At 41.4% G+C, this 20,320-nt stretch overlaps 1 protein-coding gene across 1 annotated transcript; it reads right to left on the reverse strand.

Moving 5' to 3' along the window:
* Nucleotides 1–101: 101 nt before the first annotated feature.
* Nucleotides 102–19,511, reverse strand: LOC125288271 (rab effector Noc2-like). Its single transcript, XM_048234485.1, has 6 exons — nt 19,452–19,511; nt 17,525–17,577; nt 13,311–13,410; nt 12,953–13,096; nt 2,585–2,714; nt 102–664 (listed from the first exon to the last, which is right to left on the reverse strand). Exons 3-6 carry the CDS (start codon nt 13,385–13,387, stop codon nt 533–535), a joined length of 483 nt encoding a protein of 160 aa, XP_048090442.1. The 5' UTR covers nt 13,388–13,410; nt 17,525–17,577; nt 19,452–19,511; the 3' UTR covers nt 102–532.
* Nucleotides 19,512–20,320: the final 809 nt, after the last annotated feature.

Genomic DNA, 20,320 nt, shown 5'->3' on the forward strand with positions numbered 1-20,320 from the left:
AACAGTGTTTTTTTATTTTCATTTATTAACATTTCCATTTTAAACTGCAACCATCCACCAAATCCTGGCAGACAATTAATTATTATTATTAATAATTAATTATTGCAATTTTGCCTGCCAGAACTATACACTGTATCCGTCCTCTGCATCATGAGAACTCAGAATCCCTCTCCCTAGTGTCAACACACGGCTACATGGGTAATATTACTAAGCTGATTCATATTGGAAGGACATGGGACTGTGACCACAGGGATTGGGTGAGGATTGTCCATAATGTAATAAGGGAGTGACCTCACTAAGGTACTTCATCACTACGAGCAAATCTTGTACCTCAGCCACAAAATCTTCCGTGTGTTCTTATCATACCAACCAAACTTAACCAAACTGATTACTGGCCATTTCGTGCAAAAGCTCTGAACCTTGTTTGTCTAATTGCACAAGGTGCGTTCATCATTTGAAAGTTGTCTTGCTGTGTGGTTCGTATTGTTGCTTTGCTTAGATAAGAACGGCAAGACTCAGTCCGCAGACTTGATTAATCTAGTGTAAGAGTCAATAATAAGGCACTGTAGGAAGGTACCTCTCGCTGCTCACTGCAGATTTTGCACAGCCAATGGAGTCTCTTCTGACTGGACGCAGTCTCAATGCCACACTTTGTGCACACTTTCTGCAAACACATAGAAGGACAAATGCGGTGTCATGCATGGAAACTTAACAGAATTACACTCATTCATACACCTCTGTGGGAAACTATGATACAAAGGACAATTGGTACGAACACTTTGCAACTCACTATCACCACCAAAAAAAGAAAGCAACATTAGCAACATCAATTTCAATTGCAGAGTTTGAAAAGTGTCACCCGTGCAAATACTGTCAAGAGATGTTATGATGACAGTGCTTAAGGAAACAACATTCATTTTCTCTAACTATACCCTTCCTCCAAGCATGCTATTAGAAAGCCAGCGCTTTGCTGCCTTTGATTGAATTGTTTTTCACAGCGCGACTTCCCATATTAATCTATAAACCTGTGGAAAAGAGCACATGATGACCCATTTAGCATAGCAGTTGATTGAGAGAAACAATACTCTCCTGCTAAAAAGAAATTTAATTAAGACTGGAAATATTATATTGGATTCTGGGGATTCAACCTTAAGAATCAATTTGAACGCAAGGCTGAATATGGCATTATAATAAATACACAAGAAGGATCCCTTAATCAAGCCTCATGAAAAGGAAGACAAAAGCCAGGGAAAAGTGCCCATAATTACATCTTAGCTGAAGGAGCTTTGTATTTTTAGAGCACTTTACAGGCAACTCTTCAGCGCTTCCCATTTTCCACCGTCACATGTAAAAACTTCTCACTTAGTGCTATATTAAACACTAACAGCTGCCATAAAAGGGGCTGAAGGTTCACTTTAAGGACTGCTATAGGGACAAGTCCTACCAAACAGAATGTCATCACTTTAAACTTACATTCCTTAAATGTAATAACTTAAGTTCAGTGTTTATAATAGTCATACCTTGCATACATGAAGCAAAAAAAAAAGCCAAATAACGACACGCTCATGACTATGCAGTAAAGAGACAGATGCTTCCTCCTTCTCTTCACTGCCTCCTGCGGAGGTCCATCATGGCTACCCCCACTCGGGTCCAGCTGCCCAGACTGGCACTACGTTTGCCCATTTCCCCTTCACTCCTCACACATTGTGTGTCTCTCACGCCTCTCTCTCCTGGCCCATGTGCTGCTTCGAGGACAAGTCGTGATTCACCTGCGCCATCTGGACTCTCTGACCCCTTAGACCTGAGGTAGGTCGGTGACCACAACATCTAAAAGAACTTCATACACCTGTATGCTAGATGTGGGCTAGAGTGCTGCTGTAGACAGCCTGTGGTAGACAGGCGTATACTGCCCTCTGGTGGAGCTAATGCAACTTACAGTGTAATTTATCTTCAGTGACACAGTCACCCATCATAATGAGTGAAGGGCTCAAACAATCAAAGATGAAAGCAAGCAGAAACAGCCCAAGGGCATGCCTGTGTTTTATTTTATTCTCCAGTGATCTTATCAAGTTTTGAATGATCAGATATGACATGCTTTTTATGGACTGACTGTATGCCAGAGATAAGAGACCAAACTAAATATTTGCATTGGTAACATTCTATGATACTAGAACAGCAGGCAAACAACAGGGATTCCAAATCACCATTCAGTTAATGTAGAAGTAAAACTTAATTGGCTGGCGAGATGTACTTTCCAACACACTCAATAATGCATTAATCAGACAAGCAGCCCTGACCTAACGTGGGATTTAAATGGATGGTGTTGCCTATGATTGCTTGTGTGACACCTTGTCGTGTCAAGTCACTTTATTTATATAGCACATTTCAAAACAACAGGAGTTGACCCAAAGTGCTGCACAGTTGAGGCAGGCAAACTAGAATGATACAAAATAGAGACGAAGACAGATAGATAAATACATAAACATAAGATTAATAGAAGTTGTGCACTTGTCTGCTAACATCATGATGAATGTGTGAGGTGTGGTGCGACGCTGAGCAGGTGGGTGCGGTGCGACGCTGTTACCTTGCAGCAGTCCTGGCACAGCACTGACGGCGCCCCCAGCAGCCCCAGCAGCTCCCCGCACAGCAGGCACTGGGACAGGCCGTTCCCCACCGCGCTCCGCCGCATGTTCTCCAGACGTTCCACCAGACGCCTGCCAAGCCAGACACAACACAGCCCAAGAGATCAGACACAACACCTCAACCATACTCAATCATACACCACCCACCAGCTCAATCTTTCAGCAACGTTCTCCCAGTGCCAAACTAATGCCCAACGTTCAGGCAAAAATAATGGCTGTGTGGAGAAATTAAAATGAAGGAGTAATCCGTGCCATCCTGGGGCCAGTAAATCTGTGAGATGATGTGTGTGATGAGTGTGTTGGACTCTTTGGCTGCCCAGGGAAAGGTTGTGTTGTGTTTTTGCATCAGTGAGCAGTAGTGAAGTCTAGTTTAATAGATAGATGGTTTAATGGTAGTTTAAAAGTAGACCGTTTAAAAGTTGAATGTATAGTTTAAAAGTTGTTGATAGAAAGCTAGTTTAATAGATAGATAGTTCAATGATAGTTTACAAGTAGACCGTTTAAAAGTTGCATGTAAAAAGTTCAGTAGTTTAATGGGTTAAATTGTTTAACAGTGGATTGTTGTAGTGAGGACTTTTATTTTGAAACAGTTCTGGGCAGAGGAAACAGTTGAATAGGATGTGTAGTCTTAATTGACCCAGATTGTATGCTTAAAGTGGAAATGAAGCAGTGAGAACTGTGACCATTTTTGGTTGCTTTTTGATTTTTGAAGATACATGGATTATCATTAAACCCGATATTCAAGTAGTTTCACTGGAAAATGACATGTCAATAACGACTTTCGCCACTAGGGCGCGGCCATGTTTTAGAAATGCAGACGCTACGTCATCAGAATGATTAGCATTTGTTCGTGGATGTTTTATCCATTAGCGGACGTTCACTTTATTTCAATATGCCTACGCAAATTATGTTGATGTTTGTTTTTGTGTTTGTACAAGAACAAGGGCCGCTGTAATGTAGCCTGTAGGCCTATCAGAGACAGTACTTAATTAGATTTAACTTCAGTTGCAATAATGTGTTTGGATGTTCTCGCACAACTTGTGGATTACCACGACCTGAAAATGCAGTTGCATCGTTGATGAATTGGTGAATAAACTCGAGGGAGCGAACTTCTCATGTGTGAGTAAGATGTTTCTTTTTGTGATTGAGTAGTATCGATGATTGCATTTGTTTCGCTCAAGTAGTAGTGGAAACTATTTGCACAGACTTGCGAACCTGGTGAGAACCTGTTTGGGTACGCTAGCCTACGTCTGACTTGTGTAGGCTACTCTGTAGTAGCCTAGGTCTGTGATTGTGACAGGCATGGTTTTGTGGGTAGACGTTGTTTATGGACAGTAGGCTAGGCGTCTGAGTTTTTATTTGTTTATGTAAGCTGACATAAAATAACAAGCTGTTCACTTTAAGTAAATAAATGCACGGATGTGCCGCTTGTGGCAACCATAGATTTTAGGGTTCATGCTATGCTAGTTACAGTATGTGCTTGTTATGTTATGCTATGCTAGTACTGTATCGCAGCTTCTACAGTACCATGATAATACATTGCAGAACAACTGAGTATGGGTGTAAAAATTAGTGTAGTCTCAGGTGATCAGTGTAGTCCCCTAGCCTACCCCCTCTGCACAACCTATCAAGAGTGTGTGTTAGTTGGTTAACTGCTGTTTTTGGCTGCTCCAGTGTTTCGCTCGATGTCCCTCAGCGTCGCGATTAAGACCTCCAACGTCTCGCTTTAATGATAGCATTTGGCACGTAGGATTGGATATAGGATATATTGGATATATCTGTTATTTTGGATGAGATGTCCCAGGTTCATTTCCTAGCAGCAGACACTCTCCATGTGTGCCATGTCAGTGAACATAGGGACACAACCCCCACATAAGCACCACCGATGGTTTTCTGTGCGCTCAGATACACCTCTCTCTCGATCATCTATTTCTCCTCCATAGTCAGGCTCTGTGGGGGGCACTAAAACTCCCACTGCTCCTACTGGCTCAAAAGCATAGCAGGGTACCCCCAGAATTGTCAGACCTAAATTTAAGACTTTTTAAGACCTTTTTAATACCACTTCAGATTAAATTTAATACCTACATCGCACCCATTCGGATAGAATAAATAATATCAAAGGTAAGATTAAACCTCAAATAATTACTATTTAAGTGTTTGAACATGCCAACATGAACATGATAGCAGTGCAGTGGCAACGGAAAGATTTGTCGCGGTATTAACGTGACTGAATGTCCTGCTTCATGGACACGGAATAGAACCTAGTTGATTTCAGGGATTAAAGTGAAAAAAAAAACTTTTTTCAGGCCATAAGTCATACGTTGTTCATATCTACCTATCTACCTAGATAGCACCCCTTTTGCGGTCGCGATCTATTGGTTTTTAATGTACAAAAAGATGCAAACAGCAAAGTAAAGCACCAAATAAACACCAAAACGAGGCTACAGGGTACTCTTAAGTTACTATATAATTAATGCCACCTACAGGTGAATGCATAGAACATAACAATCCTATGGTTTGTGTACCCTGTAGCCTCGTTTTAGCCAATAATGGCCCATGTGAATAAGGCTTAATTGAGAGTGTTCTTGATTGAGATTGAGTTTTCCTGATGAACAAAACAATATTTCAATACCATCCCTGACCATTGCTGATTAGCCATTGCTGTTCTTTTCTACTGCAGCAATATTGTAGCAAGGCTTTAACTTACATTCTTATTTAATTACTTCAGGCCAAAAGTATTTAAAGGGGAGATTTTTTTTCTTGTTAATATGTAATTCAACACCAAGTAAAATCTATAAAATCAAGTTTGCAAGACTTCACATTTCCTCATCAAAGTAACGAATCAGAACAGTCTAGATATTGTTCATATTTCCATTTGTTGCCTCCTCCGCATCTAATGAAAACATGGTAATTTTGAGTTTTACAGACAACTCAGTTTTCCAATGAGCAGCAATACTGTGTGTGCTCATTCAGGAGGTCTGCGCATCTGATAACGACAATCTGTAGAGGGCGCTTTTGTCTTCAGCAACAGATTGTATAAGGTTGACAAGAGGTTGCGATATACGATATAATATTTGTAGTTGCCTTAAAAAAAGGAAAAGAAAAGGTGATAGACCCCCTCCTATTTTTTTTTTTCTCACCGGATCTGCATCGATCTCAAATATGACATTTCTAAAATCAAATTGACGGAAATCAAATCAACCAAGAACTTTAATCCTTGTCACGCTACGTGAGGATATTAGACTAAATCTACTGATCATTTTAAAAATTAAGACCTCCGTGAAAAATTCCAGACTTTGAGGTGAAATTCAATACTTTTTAAGGCCTTAATTTAGGAAAATGAAATTTAATACTTTTTAATACTTTTAAGACTCAGCGGGTACCCTGCATAGGCAATTGGATGCCTGTCCTCATTGGTGGGTCTATCCCATTCGTCCATATCCATTTTGTTGAGGCAGTAAGCTAACTGTGAGGCTATGACAGCCGCTGTGTAAACAGCATAGAATGTTGTACCAACCATTCTTGTGACGTCATAATTTTCTGAAAACAAAGATGGCGGCGCACAGCTGAAATTAATGCAACTTGTTTGTGCTTTATTCTGAATAACGGGTCATATTTCTGACTTTATTTGTATTTATGGTATATTTAAATATTTAACTAGTGCTATAGACATCTGTATTATTTGACTGCTTCATTTCCACTTTAAAGCCTGAGGCTGCAGGTGGCCTGAACACCTGGCATAGGATTCTAATTGCTTAATGACCGTATTATGATGTCACAATCGGCAATGTTAAGTCTATGGGGATTTTTAAAACGTTTTTCTTTAATAGTTTAAAAAGTATAAAAGTTACAAAGTTGAAAAGACATAGCAACCTGATCCATTTGAAGACCTACGTTACAAAGTTTGAATGAAGTTTCTAAGTTAAACTGTTCAAGAGAAATTGCGTATGGAAAAAGTGGTAAGCGGAATAATAATAACTAGAAATGCAATTCCAAGGAATTACCAGTGCATGAAAATGCTAAAGTTGTGATGTAAAATATCATGTATAGTTAAAACAGATAATACAGAGATGGTTACTACGGTGATGCTAGGATAGACATGGTGGTTGCATAGCTTAATAAAAGTTGATAGTTTAAAAGTAGACTGTTTAAAAGCTGAATGTAGATAGTTTAAAAGTTGTTGATAGACAGTAGATAGTTTAAAAGTTGTTGATAGACAGCTAGTTTAATAGATAGTTTCAAAGTAGACTGTTTAAAAGTTGAAGGTAAATAGTTTAAAAGTTGGTGACAGACTGGAAGTTTAATGAATAATATTCAATTAGTTTAATGACTGTGTATAGGTAGATATTTGACGATAACTGAAAGTTGGAATGGCTCTAATGTTTGCTAGCTTATGGTAAGATTTTTAACTATGCTAACCATGCTACTTAGCTAATGTTTTATAGCAGTGCTAGCAATGCTAACATGCTAACCATGCTACTTAACTAACTTAGCTAATGTTTTCTAGCAGTTTTGATAAACATGTTAACTATGCTAGCAATGCTAACTATGCTAACCATGCTACTTAGCTAACTTAGCTAACGTTTTCTAGTAGTTTTGCTAAACATGCTAACTATGCTAGCAATGCTAACATGCTAACTATGTTAACCATGTGACTTAGCTAACCTAGCTTATCATTTTTAGTAGTTATGCTAACTATGCTAACTAGCATGCTAACAATGTTAATTATGTGACTTAGCTAACCTAGCTAATCATTTTTAGTAGTTATGCTAACTATGCTAACTAGCATGCTAACAATGCTAACTATGTTAACCATGTTACTTAAAAAGTGGGAGGGGGGGGGGGGTAAAAAGTGCAGTAGAAGGGGTTTAGTAGATTAAGTGGCAAGGGCTGCATAAGAAAGGTGGGGGAGGATTGGGATTGGGCGGGGGGCACCAACAAGGAGCACCCAAGAGCAACAGGGGCAAGGAAAAACTCCCTTCCCAAGGAAGAAACCTTGGGCAGATCCACGATCCACGGCTCAAGGGGCTAACCCAACTGCCAGGGGTCTTGGTGTGTGTGTTGGGGGGATGGGATAGTGTGCTGTGTATGTGGGGAGAGGGCAGTGTGCAATATGTGTGTTGGAGAAGCTTCCGCATGAGACAATGTGCTGTGTATTGGGGGGGGGTCAGTGTGCTGTAAGTATGTTGGGGATGTGTGTTGGAGAAGCTTCCTGATGAAATAATGTGCTGTGTATGTAGGGGAGAGGGGGGGTACTGCAAGTATGGTGAAGGGACTTACTATTGCAGAGTACTGTATGTATGATGTATGTGAGTGATGACAGTGAAGATGTGTGTGTGGGCGGAAGGGGAGTGGAGCAGTGACTGTGTGTGTGTAGTGTGTGTGTGGGTAGGTGGGGGCAGTGTGCTGTAAGTATGTAGAGGATGTGTGTTGGAGAAGATCCTGAAGACAATGTGCTGTGGATGTAGGGGGGCAGTGTGCAGCAAGTATGTAGAGGAGGCTTACTGTAGCAAGCAGTGTGCTGTATATATGTGAGGTGATGACAGTGATGATGTAAGTGTGTGTGTTTTTTTGTGTGTGTGTTGGGGATGGGGGGGGGGGGGGGCAGAAAGGCTAGGCAATCAAGGACATGGGTAGACAGATGGAGGAGAAATCAAAAATAACTAGATGTACAGCATAGCGGTACAAAATATGACCGCCGCTCAGTCCTGTACATCCGTTCCGCGAAAATAAATCACACTTCAATTTGTCTCCATATTTTACTCCATCCCCCACTCTTGAAACTTTTGTGTATGCTTGTTTGGCATGCCTGAGTGTGTGTGGGGCTGCACAGAAAAGTAGCCTACTGGTGCTGAAAAGGTGAATAGATTGTAGAATAGCCAAAGAAGATGTAGTAGCATTGTTATAAAACCTTTAAAATCTCTAAACAATCACAAGTAGGGCAGTTCATCACAGTTCATCCATTGCAACTGGATTGATGAAAGGTCACTTACACCTGTAGGCTACATTGTATTTGGGAAAAGCAAAAGGTATCAGCATAATGTTATTTATTTATTTTTTATGTAGCTGGACGGTTCTAGGCTACTCTGCAAAAGATCTGCCGTGGCCGCCGAGCTGTTGCTGACCTGCGAGCTGCCATGCCAACTGCAGACTCTGACATCCTTCCATCCATCCGTGCACTTCACTGTCTGGGCGAGGGGATCTCTCGGGACAGCTGGACCTAGGCTAGCTACTCTGCGAAAGATCTGCCGTGGCCGCCGAACTGTTGCTGACCTGCATAACTGACATGTCCAAATGGGCCTTGATGAAATGCGTCGCTAGACTGTTCATACAAATTTTAATGGTCAAACGGCCAAAGTTGAAGAGCTTTTGTCCGTTATTGTTCGTGCAAATATAGGCTGATTCATGTTCCCTTGCATTGTGTAACTGAGGTCCATGGCTAGTCTGGCTTTCATCAGACCAAGCTCAATCTTTTAAGAAATCAAAAAATAAATAGCGGGCACATCAGGCTGGGTTCACCCAGCCTAGTCCATAGGCACCCGATATTGTTTAATTTTCCGATTGAGATATACACGCTCTGGCTATTCTAAATGCAAAAATGCATCAGGGAGTTATGACAAAACTGTAACTAACAAACTAGATCCTAATAGAAAGCTGTTAGCTTCCCTAAGATACAGGTAGGATTATAACGTAGGCCTATTTACAACATAAATTGTCAATAGGCTATGCTGGCGACACAAATAAAATCTCCTTTGAAACCAATGGCTTACGCCTTTACAGTATCAAGCGGACTTAAACTGCCATATCGCGGGCGAAAAGTTGTAATAACATTCACGCAGCTCCATGAGTCAAGGAAAGCGCGAATGAAGTAGCCACTTCTAAATGGGACCCACTGCACAGTAGCTTAAGGTGTGTTGCTAAAGCAGCCATAATGAAATGAAGGTGTCATTGTTTGGATACTTCACACACACGTGCTTTTTAATTTCACAGACTACAACTACCAAGCTGGAATCAAAGCACATCGATTCCCCTCTCAAACCGTGCACGCACTTAAAACAAAATAAACAGGCGTCTCAGTCTCACGCATGTATAGGCAAAACTGTATCAGACCGGTGTAACGTTGGTAAATCTTCCATTGCACAGAATGATTTTGTAGCACGTGCAATAAATGACAGTCGAAAGATACAAACAGTGCTGCTATCAATTTGCTTGGTATAACCGCATTTATAGTTTTCTACAAATGCAATCAATAGGCCTCCATCATGTAGCCCCACTAGACTTTTACGAAAAAATTTGTAAAAGTCTAGTGGGGCTACATACCCACCAAATTTCATGTACCCCGGTGGTTCGGTGTCCCGGGTATCAATGACCAAAAATTCAGGAAGTAGATGACGGGAAAAATTCTTGAATTGTGTGCATGTGTGCGTGTACAAGTTTATGTTTATGTGTGTGGGTGTGTGTGTGTGTGTGTGTATGTGTGTTTGCCTGCGTATGTGTGTTTGTGCATGTGCATGCATGCGTACATATGTCTACTGTGTGAGTATGTGTCATACGTATGATTACTGTAAATGTATGTGTGTGCGTGTGTATCTGTTTATGCACATGTGTGCACATGGAATGGGTTAACATGACCCCTGGAGGCAAACATACGGAAAAAAATTGGTCATCCGAACTATGTCTGCCTTACCCTCCTTTGAAAAATGACGGTTCCATGCTATCCATGTGGGGGTACATGCCCACCAAGTTTTGTGTACCCCGGTCTTTCAGTGTCCCGGGAATCCTTGTTGGTGTACGTCACTAAATGTACACATCAATTATTTTATTGTAAGGCCCCCCATGAACGAAAGTACACAAAACTTGGCATGCATTCGGAGGGTGTCATAATGATCCTACACTTCACAGTTTTGACCTTGTCAGCCAGAGATATTGTGATGAAAACACCTAATTTTTTGCTTTTTAATTTTTAACTAGGTGGCGCTATACATGAAATAAGTGGTAATGGGATGGGTTGACATGCCCCCTTAAGACCAACATACATAAAAAGGTGGACCTCCTAGGCCCCACGGTTCTCGAGATATTCACAGAAAACTGTCTCCGGCCACCTACAGGCCAGTTGGTGTATAGTAACATAAATTAATTTATTGTGTGGCCCCCATGAACGGAATTCCACAAAACTTGGCGTGCATACAGAGGGTGTCATGATCCTACACTTCCAATTTAGTGCAGTTTTGACTATGTTAGGTCACAGATACCTTCAATTACAACACCTCATTTTTACTTTTTGTGTTTAACTAGGTGGCTATACATGAAATGAGTGGTTATGGAATGGGTTGACATTGCCCCTTGAGATCAACATACAAAAAAAATGGTCCTCCTAAACCCCACGGTTTTCGAGATATTCACAGAAAACTGTGTCTGCCCTATCCTCCTTTTCGGGGTCCAGTCCAGCTGGGGGCTACAGATCAAAACGAAAAACGATGGTTCCATGCTATCCATGTGGGGTTACATGCCCTCCAAGTTTCAGTGTCCCGGGAATCATTGACGGAAATTTGGGCATGCGAAAAAGAAAAAAAGAAAAAAAAAAAAAAATCTGACTAAACCTATATGACCGCTTCGCTGCGCGGCGGTCATAATAAATAAAAAGTTCTATGGAGATGTGGAGTTGGAGAAAGTCAGATATGTGTGTGTGTGTGTGTATGTGTGTGTGTGTGTGTGTGTGTGAGTGCTGAGGAGTGAATGAGTGCATTCACTCATATAGTGTGAGTTCAGAGTTGGGAAATGTTTGAGAGTGCTGAGGAGTGAATGTGTGCAAAGTCAGTATAGTGTGAGTTCAGAGTTCGGATGGCCTGGGGATAAAAACTTCTCCTGAGTCTCTCAGTTCTGGCTTTGTGACTACATAGGCGTCTTCTTGATTTCAGCGGTAGGAATAATCCATTGTTAGGATGAGAAGAGTCCTTCAGAATATTTTGGGCTCTTAGGAGTACTCTTCTGGAATAGATATCTTGTAGAGCAGGGAGTTGAGTTCTTATAGTATGTTTAGTTGAGCGCACTACTCTCTGCAGAGTACTACAATCTCTAACTGTGGAGTTCCCATACCAGGTGATGATGCTACCAGTCTAGAGATAACGTTAACGTTAGAAGCTAGGCCTTGTAGACCGCAGTCTGGAGATGACTGGAGCACAGTCCAAAGTACTGGGCGATCGTGTAGATCCACAATTCGGTGGACTTAACAGCGACCGTTTGTTGCTCCGTGAGATTGCAGCTCTTCACCGTTAACGTTAGTCTGCAGTTGGCAAGGCAGTTCGCAGGTCAGCAACAGTTCGGCGGCCACGGCAGATCTTTCGCAGAGTAGCTAGCCTAGGTCCAGCTGTCCCGAGAGATCCCCTCGCCCAGACAGTGAAGTGCACGGATTGATGGAAGGATGTCAGAGTCTGCAGTTGGCATGGCAGCTCGCAGGTCAGCAACAGCTCGGCGGCCACGGCAGATCTTTTGCAGAGTAGCCTAGAACCGTCCAGCTGTCCCGAGAGATCCCCTCGACCAGACAGTGAAGTGCTGCATCGCTCACGGATAGATGGAAGGATGTCCGATGCCAAGCTAGGGCAAAAGCTAGCCATAGCAAGCTCCCAATGGACAAATGTCAACGACATCAACTGACTTAGAAGCAGTAAAAAGGACTAAGAGTAACACGAAAACTATCAAAAATAGCGTAAATAAATAGGGAAAACATTTAACTAGACAAACCAATACAAAAAATAAACATGACATTACATAAAATTACGAACATTACATAAAAACAAACAAAAACATGATGCCAGACGGAGCGGCGTGTCTCGCCAGCGTCCCCGTAACCTAGCAACTCTAACTAAGAAGCCTAGGAAGAACAGTACAGTGCATTTTCATGCACTGTAATTAAGTAAGGGATAAGGTATTGTCCACCGGTCATTATCGGAAAATACGTCCCAACAGGGTGAACATAACCCTGACACAACAAGTGTAGTGTTAAAATAAGAGGTGGGTAAACTATGAATTCTGTGATCACGGTAAGGTGGATTCAGAACATATTTAATGGGATTCAGAACATATTCAATGATGGTGGAGGTTATTGTCCAATGTTTATAGAAATACCATTAAATGCTTCCTAGAGTGTTGATAAGTGCAGTGTGATTTTTTAATGTTAAAAGTTGGTAAATTGGTAAATAAACTCTGAGTGGATAAGGTGGATAAACTCTAATAGGAGGTGGATAAACTGTGTTTACTTGCGTTTAGCCTCCACTACAGCCCTGATTGTAAATAGAAAGTAGGTTCTGTACCCAATCCTGTGCTGCTCTAGCTGGTCCAGTTGCTCCGCTCTGTGGATGACACTCAGAATGATGTCCAGCTCTTGCTTCTCAAGCACCTGACTCTTTCTTTGTCTCTCGGTTTGGTACGAGTGCACAGACCAGCCAGTCTGAAGCCTGCCCAAATTAAAAACAGACACAGTAAGTGGGCAAATGAAGATATTCAGACAGACAAAACACTTAAAGTGGGATACTCAGTATCCCCAGTTATCCTCCAGTTGAAGCTGCACAATCAGGGGCTTCACAGCGGCAAGACGGAAGACATAAAACACAATATCACATAGTTGTAAATTAGTAATGAGAAAAAAATAGTAATGAAGTTCATACTTACTTGGCCCTCAGTGCTAGCTGTCTGTCATTGGGACAGATCCACTGATCATTGCCACTCCCAAACATGGTGTCAGTCATCACTGCTGGGACAACGAGGAGTTCTGCAAAACACAGCACGTGGTGTTCATAGATGTTTTGAAAGAAGTGGAAGAGGTTTATTCATTGGCAACTAATAGATTTTTGTCTTTTGTCAGATTTGCCAATTGTTTGGATTTTTGGTAGTAGCTATACTCAAGCTATACTTGAGAGCAAGGAGGATCATAGGCAATAATGATGAAGCAGAGTGCAGGTTACACACATCCAACAACTTAAACAGGTGCTGGATCAAAACTTAACTGAAAGTAAAAATAAAAGAAAGATCTGCACACTGTGTTAGACAGGCTTGTGCAAAAATCAGAATTTTAGAATTGACCTCCATTCAATTCATGAATTTGAATTGAATTGGCTCCGCCCCACAGGAAGTTGAATTTGAATTCGAATTGAAATGCCCGGAAGTGGAATTAAATTCATGGCAATTCAAAGCAATTCCACAGTCACACAACAGAAAGAATGTGTTGAATGCCACATACATTCAGTGTTGGGAAGGTTACTTTGGAAATGTAATTGGTTACTGTTATTAGTTATTAACTTATAAGTTGTGTGTTTGATGCAATCATATCTGACATATAATGTGGAAGCTTTATTTACCCTACCCTTAAATTACGTGTATGAATTTCTTCAAATTTCATTGAATTTCAATTCTACTTCCTTTAATTCAAATTCGAATTTGTAATTCTAGATCCTGTTTTTGACCTCTATTCAAATTCAATTCATATTCAACAATTGAATTGGAATTAAGGAGTCATTCTCAATTCAATTCTAAATTTTGCACGAGCCTGGTGTTAGACGCTCCTAGAAACTTTAATTCATAGCAACGTTTCGATCTTATAGATCTTTGTCAGGCCACCTGGGTGCCCAGGTCAAGTTGTTTGGCTGTGGTGGCACTCTGTTGTCTCTCGCCTCAACAATTTGCTAAGAGGAAGATCTCCCCTGGATTCCCCCTGCTTCTTCAATATGGTGGGAATGATTTGCGGACAATTGGAAGCCTGTGATGACATACGACATACAACTCACAGGCCTGAGTTGTTTCAATTAAATTCAAAAGCGGCCACTGAAACGGCGCTGCTGTCTGTAACAGAAGCCTTAAAGGAAGCCAGGGCGACCGCTCGGTCATCAGTACTCATTCTGCTTGACCTATCGGCTGCCTTTGACACGCCATCCTTCTCTCTATACTCTCTAACCTGGGAATCTCCGGCTCTACTCTCTCCTGGTTTGAACCATACCTCACAAGACGCTCGTTTAACGTATCATGGCTTGGACAGCTATCTGCACCTCACTATCTAACCACAGGGGTCCCCCAGGGTTCAGTGCTGGGCCCCCTTCTCTTTGCCATCTACACCACCTCCTTGGCTCGCATGGCTTCTCATACCACTGCTATGCAGACGACACACAGCTCTATCACAGATCTCGGATTGCCTCTCAGACATATCATGGATGAAGGCACATCACCTTCAGCTGAACTGCTGGTCCTCCCAGCTAAACCTACCGTACACTATGACATCAACATCAAATTTGACTCCCTGTCTGTTTCACCTACCAGGGCTGCAAGAAATTTAGGAGCTGTTCTCGACAACCAACTAACCTTCTCCGATCATGTTGCCTCGGTCGCCCAGTCATGCCGGTTCGCACTTTACAACATACAGAAAATCAGGACTTACTTGACTCAATATGCTACCCAACTCCTGGTTCAGGCAATAGTCATCTCACGACTACTGCAACGCCCTCCTGACAGGTCTCCCAGCCTGCACAGTAAAACCTCTTCAGATGATCCAGAACGCGGCGGTGCGTCTGGTCTACAACCAACCCAAAAGGGCACGTTACTCCGCTGCTCATCCAGTTACACTGGCTACCTATGGCTGCCCGCATCAAATTCAAGGCTCTAACGCTTGCCTACAAAGTAGTCTCCGAACGACGTCTAGCTCTGTCACCGGTACGCTCAGGCCAATCCAAACTTTTCTCATCTGTTGTTTCTCGTTGGAGGAACCCTTCTTCCTAGAAGGGCAGGGACATCCCTCTCCATCTTCAAAAATCTCCTGAAGACCCAGATCTTCAGAGAACATCTCCTCTCATAGCACTACTTACAACTAGTCTTGCTGATCCTAGCACTTACTACCCGTCTAGAACTGACACTCAACTGTTTAAAATCAGCACTCACTGATGCACTTATTCTTACTGTACTCTACCTTTTTTTAAATTGTCCCATAATTGTTGAGAGAATTGCTTTAAAACTGTTTACCATGTTGTTAGTCGCTTTGGTTAAAAAAAAGTGTCAGCCAAATGTAATGTAATTTAATGTAATGTAATGTTTCTTGAGGATCAGGTTAATTTGTCCCCTTTAGGAATTATTTTTTTTTAAATGGAACAGGTTATAATTTGAAAAGCTTACCCTGATTGTGAAACTACCCACATACGGTAAATCTAGTCTTAAACCCTCTTTAACTGTTCTGTTATATAAAGCTTTGATGAAATCAAAATGGATATATCGCACCGTAATAAAATTGCATACATAAAATTGGAAAAGATGGTAGAAATAAATCTGCAGCCTTGAGCTAAGAAATAGGTGCAAAGGGTTCAGAGTTTCTGCAGTACGCTCAACCACCAATGAGAAACAGATGTCCCATACTCATCACCAGGCAAAGACATAAATGGAAGCACTCTCTGAGTTTACTGTGTTTCAACTGTGCTGCTTCTTAACAGGGGCATTAGAGCACACAAATCACCATGTACTAGAAGACAACGTTGAATTATCTTAAAAGAAAAGAGAATAGCCACTCATGAATGAAACTCAATGGGCATCACTATTTACAGGGAAGCAGTACTGAATGTTAGGTTCAATTCAATAACGCGCTACAGCCATGTTACGCCAAACAGCTGTCCACTCTCTCAGTAACCAAGCAATGAGTCACCAATAGCGACATTAATGAACAACAGGGATCGTTCATCTCGTCGTGGTTACAGCAGAAGTGGACAGATTTTATTAACGGAAAAAACACATAGGAAATCAAAACATAAGGACAGCACACTGTTCACAAAATGTGATATAACACATGTGAAATGTATACATAATAACATGATCAGAACTCCCTCTTCCAAAAGCACAAGACTAATCCAATTCTTTTTCAAATGTGGCTTTCCTATGTTTAGACCTTGTGTGTGTCTCTCTCTTTCTTTCTACCTAATTTAGTCTACCTCTTCTTTTACTCTTTTCAACCCTTCCGTAGGAGAACTTTGAACATAATAAAAGAATGCTTCAACAACACAAGATTTTAAAATGTCAGGTATATTTGATGGACCCAGATATTCTTTAGAACTTTCATTGTACAACATTCTAGTCACACGAGTGTAATGACGATATCTTCCTGGCCCCTTCCTTCCCAGTGATTTTGGCCTTTAATTCACTGGAACAGGTGCACGCACACACACGCACACACACACACACACACACACACACACACACACACACTAGCCACTCATTTATGGCTAAGCGATTAGCTCTATTTACATTTCCATGCAGGCTAATGGCCTTTGTGCAGAGCTAACGTTCTGGCCTCAGGCACTTTTAAATAGCACTAAGCTGGTCACAGCAGATGCAATGAACATCAAGACAGCTGAGACTAACTATAACAGTCTTTACAACTGATGAAAGGACCATTTACATACCATAAACTTGCAAATTTCAATTTTCCAGCTTGTCAATTTCAATTTTCAGCATAAAATTATTATTAAACTTTTCTTGATAGAGTTCCCAGGAATAAAAAAATGAAGACTGTACTTTTTAGTCTGACACTTGTGAAATATGAATTTCCCCACAGGCACCATCTACAATGTACGGTCATCATCAACAAAGTACTTCTGCTAATTTTCCATTCCATTCATAGTTGTTGTCTGGTAGTCTGGTAATAAATGCTTCACTGACACCTGGTGACTGAACATCTAAACTGAAGAGAAATCTATTACATAAACTACATGATTCTTGCTGTGGGAACTGCGCACAACTCCCACCACCAAACTCTTCACACCTTGATGTTTGTTCAGTACATGGGCATGGGTCAAAATCCCATAATAGCTGTTAGCAAACAGAGTGACAGTGGAGGGGGAGGAGGAGGGAGTGTTTACCTTCTGTGAGAAACAGCGGAATCCTGTTACTGGAGGGGGGGGAGCAAGGCCAACTGAAAAATTGACAAAGAGAGAAGAGAAGAGAGGAGAAGCGAAGCGAAGAGAAGAGAAGAGAAGAGAAGAGAGGAAATGAAGACCGGGGAAGTGGTGCCGGCTCTCAGGGCACACACACACACACACACACACACACACACACACACAGACACACACACACACACACACACACACACACACAGACACACACGGGCTGGCTGCCTGCTACGTCGGTCACATGACAGGAGAACAATTCCCACTGAAACATCCTGTTCCTCCAGCACCTACCTTCAAGAGAGGAGCAACAAAAGCGCAGCCAATAGGCCAACAACACGCTAGGTTTCACTCTTTCAACCTTTGTGTTGAATAGTGTACAAAAGGACTCGTCTTGTATCTGTGCTGCATTTAGCCATTTCAATCTCTGGGGAACCCCTTTTAAACATCATCAGAGAGTGATTCCATTAGTTTCAACTAGATTACCACTGATGGATGTTTGTTGACATTATTTCCCCCAGTGACCTTTATGCATCTCCATCAGCGACTGCTCTTTTTCACTGAGGCATATGGTCTCTGACCCTACAACAAACTCAATCAAAGGCACAGGGGTCAAAGATTGTTGTTCTTGTTTCTTACATCTCCTTCATAAATACATTCCTGCTACCTGTTGAAGTCCACAGCAGAATAGTACACAGCTGTGCAAGAAAGATCAAAAAGGTAAAACAGACAACTGTGCAAGAGAGATCAAAAGAGGAGGAAAAGCAGTTCAGACGTTTTACATGGACGAAGGTTCTACACCTATTCTCTCTCTATTCATTCTGTCATAACGTTTATAATCCCAAAGAGTTCCAGCACCTGCTCAAACCTACAGCTAGGTCTATGTCATGTAAAACATTTCCTCCCTCTTCATTTTATCTCATTGGCATAATTTAATGGCTTTTTTACAGCCCCCAAACCCACATGAAGCAAACAGCACTTGAAAATTCAAAACAAAGCCCACGAAAGGCAAACAAGTGTCTTGTCTAGTCTAGTCTTTTTTTTTTCAGCAATGAGTAAGTAAAGAAAAGCATGTTTGCTAAGCATTTTTTTCTCTCCCCATGCAATGCTGTTAACTTCTTCTTCAAACTTTTTCACTCTACTTTATCTGAACACCAGGAAAAAGCAACTTGCACTTTTATAATATCCTGGAGTATTCCGCACCCTATCTGCCCAACAGACTTCCTGAAAGGCTACATGAACACTGTATGCTGAAAACTTGATGGACACAGATGTGGACAGATGTGCTTGCCACTGCAAGTAGCATAAACTAGGCTCAAGCAGCATCAAAACAGAACAGGTGGCCTGTCAAGGAGGACTAGAAGAGGTCGGTCCCCCCCACCACACACACACACGATGTACCTGACAAACGCTTGTGAATGCTGAAAAATCATTCACTTTCTCAGTGGCTAATATTCCAACGTAAGGGGTGTGTACACTGGAGGAGGCGTGTGTGCCAGACAGTCAGAATGATTTATTTTGTTTGGGCAGAGAAAACTTCCCTCTAAACAGGTGAACGATGCGCGAGCTATGTTGAGCAAGCACAAGTCAATTTACTTAAACGTTTTCAGCATTTTAGCACTATAACAATTGCATGACAGTTGAAACGTCAATAGCAAACATAAGTTTACTTTTTAGATCGTGTCAGAGACAACTGTCAGAAATACTAGCTACCGACATCTGTGAGAACACCTGCTAATCAACCTATGACAGTTCCACAACTAAACGTTAAACGACATGTTGTTTAACCATTAGCCTACGCCGTTATAGGTCACTGGAGAACCTTTCCTGTGAAAAAAGTGACTTCTATTCATATGAAACTGATGTAATAAGATGAGGTAATATTAGCAGTCGTGCTTACCAAGGGTGCTGAATCTGTTCAACTTCTTGTCAGTTAGGGGTGGCACACTGCTAACGCTGGATCAGTGTAGAAACAATCCACACCTTGTCAGTGGATGGCAAAGGAGGTTTCATCTGGGATTTCAGCCAATCTTGAGTCACTCTTCCTGCTACGTAACTGCTGTCGCCCTCTCACGCGCATACACTCAACTTGCATGCATGCTCTTCTTCATATGGTTGGTGACCACTAAAGAAAATCTAAAGGCCTATATTCAAAAACGAGCCCAATAAGCCCAGGCAATGATTTTAAAGTGCAGTATTTTTTTCACAACTGAAAAAGTATTTTTATGCCTTTGATAGCCTATGCTGTCTAAATAGTCAGAAAGTCATGAAAAATCTAGTTATCAACCTGCAAAAAAAACTGAGCAGTTGTCACCAATTATGTTTTAGTGTTATCCTTCAATTTTACACAACATAAAACACCACTTAAACCTTTTCATGCAAAGCCTTAAGTGGCCATACCATTCCGTAGGCTATTACAAACACCTGTTCAGACTTTAAATGTTGCATTTTTAGATGTTTAATGCAGAATGCTCTGGAAAGGTCAGTTGGCCTGGCCCTCAGGTAAACTGGCTTACGCAGCCACAGCATTCATTATTGGAGGGAAATAGAATTAGTCACAAACAGATGGCCAGAAACAAAGGGCATCCGTCATCCTTCCTCCTTTCCAAACATGTCAACATGTGGCTAGCATTCAACAGTGATGGATGGATGTGCAAAAATACCAAATACCCTTGTATACATATTTTAAATAAATAAAGTAAAAAATGCAGTATAGCCGCAACATGTCAGTATCATCAGAATAAAATACTGTATTTATGTATGTAATAC

Source organism: Alosa alosa, chromosome 2 (assembly GCF_017589495.1).
Source record: "Alosa alosa isolate M-15738 ecotype Scorff River chromosome 2, AALO_Geno_1.1, whole genome shotgun sequence".
Lineage (NCBI taxonomy): Eukaryota > Metazoa > Chordata > Actinopteri > Clupeiformes > Clupeidae > Alosa > Alosa alosa.